The 10,567-nt window shown below is 33.8% G+C and overlaps 1 protein-coding gene across 1 annotated transcript in view; it reads left to right on the forward strand.

Annotated features, from left to right (window-relative positions):
* NDUFV3 (NADH:ubiquinone oxidoreductase subunit V3) overlaps positions 1-8,754 on the forward strand; it is a 24,086-nt gene extending 15,332 nt beyond the window's left edge. Inside the window, exons 3-4 of the mRNA XM_007493191.3 lie at positions 4,232-5,176; positions 8,503-8,754. Of these exons, the coding sequence (XP_007493253.1) occupies positions 4,232-5,176; positions 8,503-8,654 (1,097 nt within the window). The 3' untranslated portion in view covers positions 8,655-8,754. The remainder of the gene's footprint in view (positions 1-4,231; positions 5,177-8,502) is intronic.
* The last annotated feature ends 1,813 nt before the right edge of the window (positions 8,755-10,567 follow it).

Consider the following 10,567-nt stretch of genomic DNA (forward strand, 5'->3'; position numbering starts at 1 on the left):
ATTTTGTTAATAAGAAAACAAGCAGACCATCCACATAATTGACCATATCAACAAGCAAACCAACAAAAATCACGATTATCTAAATAGATGCAGAAAAAACCTTTAACAAAATACAACACTCATTCCTATTGAAAACACTAGAAACTATAGAAATAGAAGGGCCTTTCCTAAAAATAATAAACAGTATTTATCTAAAACCATCAGCAAACATCATCAGCAATGGGGATAAACTAGATGCGTTCCCAACAAGATTAGGAGTCCAAACAAGGATGCCCATTATCACCACTATTATTTAACATTGTACTAGAAACACTAGCAGTAGCAATTAGAGAAGAAAAAGAAATTGAAGGTATTAAAATAGGAAATGAGGAGACCAAGCTATCACTCTTTACAGATGATATGATGGTCTACTTAAGGAATCCTAGAGAATCAACTATAAAAAGCTAGTCGAAATAATCAACAATTTCAGGAAAGTTGCAGGATACAAAATAAACCCACATAAATCATCAGCATTTCTATATATTTCCAATACATCTCAGCAGCAAGAATTACAAAGAGAAATTCCATTTAAAAACACTCTAGACAATATAAAATACTTAGGAATCTATCTGCCAAGACAAACATAGGAACTTATATGAACACAACTACAAAACACTTTCCTCACAATTAAAACTAGTTCTAAATAATTGGAAAAATATTAATTGCTCATGGGTAGGACGAACTACCATAATAAAAAAATGACGATCCTACCCAAACTAATTTACTTATTTAGTGCCATACCCATTAAACTACCAAAAAACTTTTTTACTGAATTAGAAAAAAAACTATAACAAAGTTCATTTGGAAGAACAAAAGATCAAGGATAAACAGGGAAATAATGAAAAAAATGTGAAGGAAGGTGGCCTAGCAGTACCAGATCTCAAACTATACTATAAAGCAGTGGTCATCAGAACAATTTGGTACTGGCTAAGAGACAGAAAGGAGGATCAGTGGAATAGACTAGGGGTAAATTACCTCAGCAAGACAGTCTATAATAAACCCAAAGATCCCAGCTTTGGGGACAAAAATCCACTATTTGATAAAAATTGCTGGGAAAATTGGAAGACAGTGTGGGAGAGATTAGGTTTGGATCAACACCTCACACCCTACACCAAGATAAACTCAGAATGGGTGAATGGCTTGAATATAAAGAAGGAAACTATAAGCAAATTAGGTGAACACAGAATAGTATACATGTCAGACCTTTGGGAAGGGAAAGATTTTAAGACCAAGCAAGAGTTAGAAAAAATTACAAAATGTAAAATAAATCATCTTGATTACATTAAATTAAAAAGGTTTTGTACAAATAAGCAACCAAAATTAGAAGGGAAGCAACAAATTGGGGAAAAAATTCTTCATAACAAAAACCTCTGACAGAGGTCTAATTACTCAAATTTATGAGGAGCTAAATCAGTTGTACAAAAAATCAAGCCATTCTCCAATTGATAAATGGGCAAGGGACATGGATAGGCAATTTTCAGTTAAAGAAATCAAAACTATTAATAAGCACATGAAAAAGTGTTCTAAATCTCTTATAATTAGAGAGATGCAAATCAAAACAATTCTGAGGTACCATCTCACACCTGGCAGATTGACTAACATGACAGCAAAGGAAAGTAATGAATGTTGGAGGGGATGTGGTAAAGTAGGAACATTAATGCATTGCTGGTGATGTGAATTGATCCAACCATTCTGGAAGGCAATTTGGAACTATGTCCAAAGGGCACTAAAAGACTGTCTGCCCTTTGATCCAGCCATAGCACTGCTGGGTTTGTACCCCAAAGAGAGCTAATAAGGAAAAATACATGTACAAGAATATTCATAGCTGCTCTCTTTGTAGTGGCCAAAAATTGGAAAATAAGGGGATGACCTTCAATTGGGAAATATCTGAACACATTGTGGTACATGTTGGTGATGGAATACTACTGTGCTCAAAGAATAATGAACTGGAGGAGTTCCATGTGAACTGGAACAACCTCCAGGAAGTGATGCAGAGTGAGAGGAGCAGAACCAGGAGAACATTGTACACAGAGACTGATACACTGTGGTACAGTTGAATGTAATGGACTTCTTCATTAGTGGCAATGCAGTGATCCAGGACAATTTGGAGGGACTTTTGAGAAAGATGCTATTCACATTCAGGGGAAGAACTGTGGTAGTAGAAACACAGAAGAAAAACAACTGCTTGATCACATAGGTCGATGGGGATACGATTGAGGATGTGGACTCTTAAATGATCATCCTGATGCAAACATCAACAACATGGGAATATGTTTTAATCAAGGACACATATAAAACCCAATGTAATTGCACGTTGGCTATGTGAAGGGGTGTTGTGAGGGGAGGGAAAGAATATGATTCTTATAACCAAGTAAAAATGTTCTAAATTGACTAATTAAATTTTTCAAAAAATAAAATAAGAAAACGAGCTGGATGGTTTTCTTAAAAGCCTGGGATAACTTGTATGGGCTGTTGCAAAGTGAAGTGAGCAGAATTTGGATTATGTTGTATATAGTAACAGCAATATTGATGATCAACTGTGAAGACTTAGCTACTTTGATCAAGACAATTATCGAAGACAATTCTCATGATGAAAAATGCTTTCCACCTCCAAATAGATAACTGATGAACTCTGAATGCAGACTGAAATGTACTTTTTTAAACTTTATTTTTTTTTTGTTTTTTCTTTGACAACATGACTAACATCAAATTATGTTTTGTATGACCTCACATAATTAAAATCAGATTGCTTGACTGATTAGGAAGGGTACAGAGGGAGACAATTTTGACCTCAAATTTTCAAAAATGAATGTTAAAATTTTTTTAACATGTAATTGGGAAATATTTAGCCAAATTAAAATATATATTTATTTTTTTTAAGTCCTGTTTTTTGTGTTGCCTTCCTCTTTGGACATTGCAGAAATTGGGCTTCTGGAAAGATATTTGTACTCTTTTTTTTATTATAATGTTAGAACTTCTTCAATTGCTATATACATTTCTAGGTTTTTCTTTTTTCATCTGTTTGAATTTCAGAGATTCTCTTCTGCTCTAGTCTTTTCATGAGAATATGGGAGTCTCCTCTCCTTTTAAAAATCCATTTTCCCACCTTTAAAATTATACTTAGCTTTTTGGGTTGAATTATTTGTAATTGTAAACCTTTCTCTTTTTGCATGATGGTAGTATTTTTTCCCCCTTGGATGATTATGACAATGATGTTACTGGGCATTATCAATTTGTGGTTTCAGGAGGTAATTTATTCTTTCCTTTTTTCTTTTCATCTTTGCCTCCTGATTCTAATAGATATGGACAATTTCAATTCATAATTTCTTGAAATAGAGTATCGTAGTCATGTTCATGGTTCTCAGTAAGCTTGATACTTCTTTATATCTCCTTGGCCCATTTTCCAAGTCACTTTTTAAGTAGATGTCTTATATTTTCTTCTTTTCCAATCATTTGACCTTATTTTATTATTTCATTCTCATAGAGTCATTGAGTTCTATTAGCTTCATTTCATTATCATGCTTCCATTTTTCTACCTTTGTATGTGGTCAGTCCATTTTTTTCTTTGAGGCTGTGCTTGTTATCACTTGTCTGGGTTTTCTTGTAAAATTGTTCTCTTACCCAATAATATGCCTTCATTGGGTTTTGGATCTTATTCCATTTACTGCTATTTTACTGAAATTGAAGAAAGTGCCTCAAACAGTTGAGATAATTAACTAATTAATGACTGTTTATTGTCTCTGTTAGAAATACACTGAGACTTTTTTCCCCCCACTGGGAAAGAAAAATATTTCAGTTAACATCTGCTATTATGTTATAAATACACATTCATAGATTGTTTTTTTTTGTTATTCTTTTTTATTTATATTGAATAGCTTTCATTTGATTTCATAGGTGCACCTAAAAGGTGCAGCCCTTTAGATATACCCAAATGAATATAAGGACATATTGTATAAACATTAATTTGAAAAGTAAAAAATTGACTTTAAATTTTCTGATTATGCTGTATCTGTGACCAATCCTCCAAGCAATAAATATTTTAGTTTGATGTTTAAATAAGTAGTTTTAAACTGACTTTCTCATCTTACCCCAGTGGATTTAGTTTCAATTTTTTAAACAATTTAAAGCCATGTTCATTTAAGAGAATTATATTCAAAAGAAGATTAATATTCCTTTTTATGCCATTTCCTAGATGTAGTGGCACCAAAGGAAGGGGTCCCTGCCCCAAGAACTGAATTTACTAAAAAGTTGTCATCACCCGATTCTTATCCATCAGCTGTGAATAAAGCCAAGACCATAGATACTATTAACTCTGATGACATCAAGCAACAGACAGCTGAAGAAATCAGGAAACTTTTGTCAAGAAAGACTGTAGTAGAGTTTCCTCATCGAGTTTCAAGTTCTTCACTCAAAGCAAAGGATACTTATTTAGGAACCAACCAACAGACCCAAAAAGCAGCTAAAGTTGGTTTGTCATCTGACTCTGATTCTGATTCTGATCTGGAAGATAGTATCTCAGAAATTGTCTTGAAACCTCAGATGGCTGTCCAAACCAAAGGAGAGTTTCCACAACAGAAAGCTTTTGAGACCAAGATTCAAAGACCTTTGAAATTACCTGAGAAGATCCAGTTCCAGAAGGCACACATGGACTCCACACATGTGGAGAAACCTCATCAGTCAGAGATGAAATTGACTGTTGAGCCATCCGAAGCTCATAAAGAAACTAAAATACCCAAATCAGAAGTAAGAGAATATTTTAGAGAGCAAAGTATTAACGAAGCACACAAGCAGAATTCTATGTTTAAGTTGAACAAAATGACTAAAGACCAAAAGGCAGTAGAAATTCACAGGGACGTATCTGACCAAACGGAAGGAGGATCATCAACCCAGTTAGATGTAGAAACAAAACTGTTCATCGAGAAAGAAGAAAACAGAGAAGGGAAACGGAGAACTATTGATTTTACAGCAGATTATTTTGAGAACAAAGATGTTTTGCAGGAACAGGTACCCATCCTAAATTTGGAAGCACCTCCTCCTCAGACCAAAGAAGATATTTTAGAGGAAAATGTGCCAGCGATAAACACAGGCGAAAAGGAAGAAGTAATTCAAGAGTTGGAAAATCAAGGCATCATACAGGGTACAACTTTAATTTGTGATTAAAAGCAATATTATTATATCATTGAGGGGATTTCATGATCAAAAGAATTATTTTTAACTTATAAATAATTATGTTATATATTTTATTTAACTCTCTTACAAAAATATAGCCTTTTAGAATGTCTCTGATTTAGCAGATTAACCATCTCTTTGTCATAAATTTTATGCCTCAGACACCATCAACAGTATTTTTAATATGTTTCAGTTTGGAGAGGAAGGGGGTAACATAATAGTTTGGGTTGTTTAACTAATTTAATTTTTGAAAATTCATAGTTAAATTTTGTATGCTTGTTAAGTCAATATATTTTACTAAAAGGTCTAACTCTGCTAGTGGTGGAGTGAATAGAATGCTGGAGAACACTGGAGATTAAGGAAGACCTCAGGGACTATTATTAGATGTCTGATCCTGAGCAAGTTAACTATGTCTTCCCCAGTTTCCCTACATGTAAAAAGAGGATATTAATAATAGCACTTAAATTTAAAGACTTAGTGTGAGGATCAAATGAAATAATATTTTTTAAATTTCACAAACCTTAAAACACTATATAAATGCCAACCATTTTAATCTCATAACACCCCTGAGAAGTTGTTGGCGTACTCTACACTGTTTTGCTTTCTCTGATTTACCATAGAAAAACTATTGGAGACTTGTTTTTTCTAAAGTTTTTCCAAAATTTATTTTTATAAAAGACTTTGAATAAAATATTTTAAAATAGAGACAACAAAATAGTTAACAACTTGCTTTCTCTTGCTTAAACTTTTTTTTTCTTTGAGCATTAAATTGGAAAGCTACCTATGACTTTAGGTGTGTGTTTTACTTTTAAGGTATTTAATACAATAATTGTTTGGATTAATTTATATATATTATTCTGCTCTCTCTAAATATATATATGTGTGTGTTTTTGTGCTGCTTTTCTAAAATACAATACTTACTAATAAAATTATTTGCTTCCTCTGCATATAGCTTGAATATAAAAGTCTCTTACTCACTAATTTATATGCTATTTGGTATATTTTGTAGATTATAACATTTACTAAATTATTTTCTTTGCTTTTTTTTTACTTTTTCTAACATTATTATAGAAATAGTGCTGTCAGCTTATAGAACTTGCTTGGGATTTCAAGAATAATATTTTTTTTGATCCTGCCATTTTAAATCACTCTTCTCTGAATTAGACAAGAATAATAAAAACCTTGGAATTAGGGTTAGTTATATTTTGAGTTCAGTGTGTTTTTTCAATTAGCAAAAATTTTTGATTTCAAGGATTTAACCTTGTAAAAACACTTTCTTCCTTCTCTATTAAAAACTAAAGAATATAAGAAAAACTTCTCTAAAAGGGGAAAATGTGCAACATCAACTTTTTATAGTAATAAGATTTCTTTATAATTATGAGGCTTCCAAAATAACACACCTATATTCAAGCATTGTTTGAGGATTTAACTGTATAGCAGTAAAGACTAGGCATGTTTTGTTAGCCTTAAATGCCATTTAGACAAAACAATACTTTGTCATATTTACTGTAAGGTATAGAAAGCAGAAGAACAAAGACTGTAACATCTGGGTTGAGGCAATGTTGTGTAAAAGAGGGCGGAGAAGTGGAGTTAAAGTTGGTAGAAATCTGAATTCTAATCTTCCTCTGTGTGACTAGGCCAGGGATGTCAAACCTCGGAGTTAGGGGGCACAAGGACCACACAATTCTCAAAAGTAGAGCCTGATGAAAATATAATTGGGGGGCAGGGGGAGCAGCTAGATGGCAATGTGAATAAAGGGCCAGACCTGGAGTCAGGAGTACCTAGGTTCAGATCACAGGGCTCAGATACTTCTTTGTGTTTGACCCTGGGCAAGTCACTTAATCCTGTTTGCCTTGCCCTTGCCCTTCTATTTTAGAATTATGATAATTATTATTAAGACAAAGTAGTAAGGTGTTTTTTTTTTAATTTAACAAACTGACTAGAAATACAACACAACATAGATAATCTTAATTTGTGGTTTCCTAAACCTATCTGTGGGCCCTCTGGGAAAGATTCTATTTGAGTTTAACTGCTCTGGGCAATTCACTTAATCTGAGCTTCTATTGCCTCCTCTCTGAAATGAGAGATAATAATAACTGTTTATACCATCATCACTTGGTGTGTGTTGAGGATCAAATGGGAAAATGTATGCAAAGCACTTTGTAAACCTGCAAGTGCTATGTAGAAGTTAGGAATCGTTTTACAAAGATAGGTTTCTTGGCATCTAGAAATAGAAATTGGAGAGGAAGCTTTGATGGACTCGTTAGTCTCAGATACCCAGAACCATTAAAAATTTCTTCAAACAAAAAGATAGTATGTAATTTCGAATCACATTATTTTATTCTCATTTTATATGGCATACCCAATTTCTGGAAAACATGCTACTCTGCTAGGTTTTCATTGGATTTACCATTACAAACTATTTAGATAATGAAGGAATGAAAAAGGCATTTATTATGATTACTATGTACAATGCCCTGTGCTGTTCACTGGGGACACAAATAGAAAAGTGAGACAATCCTTGTTCTCAGTAAGTTCACATTCTAATAGCAAAAGAACAACACATGTGGATAGTTTCCGCTTCATAGATGAGTCTTTGATTTTAGGGAAGATTCATCACTTAAAATGTTTTTGTCAAATTCTTATTCAAATATACTGTGTACTTACATATTTTTGAACAAGTAAATTAAATCATAGTCTTACAGCATTTAAAAACAATTTGAAAAAGCAAAGAACACAGGCAAATTCAGTGACTTTCATGATGACTAGTGATTTTTTAAACCAATTATATCTATAGCTGTTCATTGTAGTGATGGCCAAGAAAATATTTTTAAAAGTTTTGAAATTTACCTAAATGTTTTGCACTTATTAAGACTAGGGAAGAATAGTTCAGCTTTTTTTTACTTTTAAAAAAATAATGCTCTCACATCATCTGCATTCTCAAGCTTGTATCCATGTATTTTCTTGACTTATATATGAGTCATGCAATCATATATACTAGAAATATATATGGTTAACAAAAAAATTTAATATTAATTCAATCATAGATGCTCATTTGATGTTTAAAATGTTTTTTTAATATTAGTAATATTGATTTCATTTTGCTTTGAACATCTGTTGTTTTTTACTGAGTAGTAATTATATTTTAAAAGTAAGTCATTTTTCATTATTAAACTATTATGTGTTTTGAGAATGTTTTAACAGTTAAGTGGCTGAGTAATTGTTAACTGATTTATCCAAAAAGTAATTTGTTCATTGCTTCTTTAACTTACTAGCTTTATTTTTCCTCCACAGGTATTGAAAGTGCTGAGTCAGTTGATAATTCTACCTATAAGAACCTCCAACATCATAACTACAATACTTATACCTTCTTAGATTTTCACCTGGATCTTTTGAAATTTAGGTTGCCTCAACCATCCTCAGGACGAGAGTCACCTAGACACTGAGAGTGGAAAGTTAAAAGGAAAATTTCATGTTTATCTGTGATTCAACTTGTGAATCATTGTCGCATTTTCTCCCCCATAAATAAAGCCAATTCAACAGTAACTTGCATCAATATTTTATTTGCTTTCATCTTCTAAATTAGTGGAACAGCTTTCCTATAATACATAATTCTTTTGAAAAATTATTTGACCACTTATTCACTGGGAGAATGGCTCTAACAAGAAAATAGTTCCATCAAGATGGCAAAGTGAATGAAGCCAACTCTTCAATTCAGATGAAAATCCACCAAATAAATAATAAAAAGAATAGAGTAAAATAGCAAATGATAAAACATCATTTAGATCATATGAAAAGGAAAAGCTTTTCTGCTTATAAAACCAAGAGTACCTAGGAAAAGAAAAGAAACTGAAAAAAAAATCTGTGTCAAATATGTGATGTGGGGTAGCAATCCAAGAGTGATGATTTTGTTTCTCTTGATTTCTCAGTGTGAATGAGATAGAGGGCAGAGAGAGGGGGAATTCCAAAGTGAAAATAAAATCTTTTTTTTTTTTTTATGAAGTGCAAAGTTTCAAAGAAACCTGGGAAGACTTATATGAACTAATGCAGACCCACACAAGGACTAATAAAACAATTTATATAACTATATAGAGACCCCCAAAAGTCCCTAACAATACTTAACTCGGTGCAGTGACCAACCATTATTCAAGAGGCAGGATGAGACATTCATTCTTAGACATAGGCAATGAGAGAATTTTGGCGGCCAATCTGAAATGTTTTAATTTTTATTAAAAAGCATCTAGGAGGCAGCGAGGTATCTCAGTGAATAAAGAAACAGGCCCAAGTCTGGCCTCAGACACTTCCTAGCTGCATAGCCCTGGCCAAGTCTACCTTGGAACAGATATTTAGTATCACTTCTAAGACTGAAGGTGAAGAAACAGACGGATATCGGGAACTTGCCCTCCAGGTGACCCCCAATGGATCCCTTATCCCAAGAACGAAGATTGACACGTCCTTATTTACGTAGTGCCGAAGGATGTGTTACAGAACTTCAGCTTTCACTGCCCTGACCTAGGTCACCATGACCGAATGTTAAAGAGAACCATCTGGGTAGCAGAGACTAAGATGAATGTGTCTTCCCTTTGGGCACCTGGGTTTCAGGACAACCCCCACCCCAACCCCTCTCTATAAGCCAGGTCTAGGAAAGGCTCAGGGTCTTCCACTTCTCCTGGAGGCCCAAGCTATAGCTTGAATAAAATACCTCTTGTGTATTGCATTACCGTGTGTGTCTCCTTGGAACTGGAACCAGAACTGGACCGAACAAATGTAAGCGTTTTTTTAAAGAAGGCAGGGCCTTCTCTCATAATGGTTCAGGCCTGCCTGCATCCCAAAATGAGCTCACCACTTTCTGGTCATGCATTCTCTTTTTCTCCCATTCTCCAGCATAGGTCTTCATTGGAAACAGGATGCTGCTTACTTGTACTCCCTGATCATCATTGCCTTCTGAGTTACCTGAAATGTTAATTCCCTGAAAATTGTCACTACTTCAAGATCTCCAATCAGAGAACTTCAGTTGTACTAGCAAATGGGTCCTCTTTCAGGGGAGCCATATAGCCTCATTAAATGCCAACTGTGAATTTCCAGAGACATGCTGCTCTCCTGTTTTCTCAGGCAGCACGATGCAGTTAAAAGAAGGTTTAGTTTGTAATCAGAGGACCTGCATTTGAATCCTGCCTCTTACTATGTAGTCTTGAACTAGCCAAGTTATATAGTTCAGCAAACTAACTAGCCATTTCAAATGAAAACTAAATTTAAGTTGGTTTTTTAATTCAGAATTTAAATTTAGTTTAAACAACTTAAAACACAATTCAGAGTTACAAGATGGGCCCCAAGTCACAAAATGGTGTCTTAAGAAGCC

Source organism: Monodelphis domestica, chromosome 4 (genome assembly GCF_027887165.1).
Source record: "Monodelphis domestica isolate mMonDom1 chromosome 4, mMonDom1.pri, whole genome shotgun sequence".
NCBI classification, from domain to species: domain Eukaryota; kingdom Metazoa; phylum Chordata; class Mammalia; order Didelphimorphia; family Didelphidae; genus Monodelphis; species Monodelphis domestica.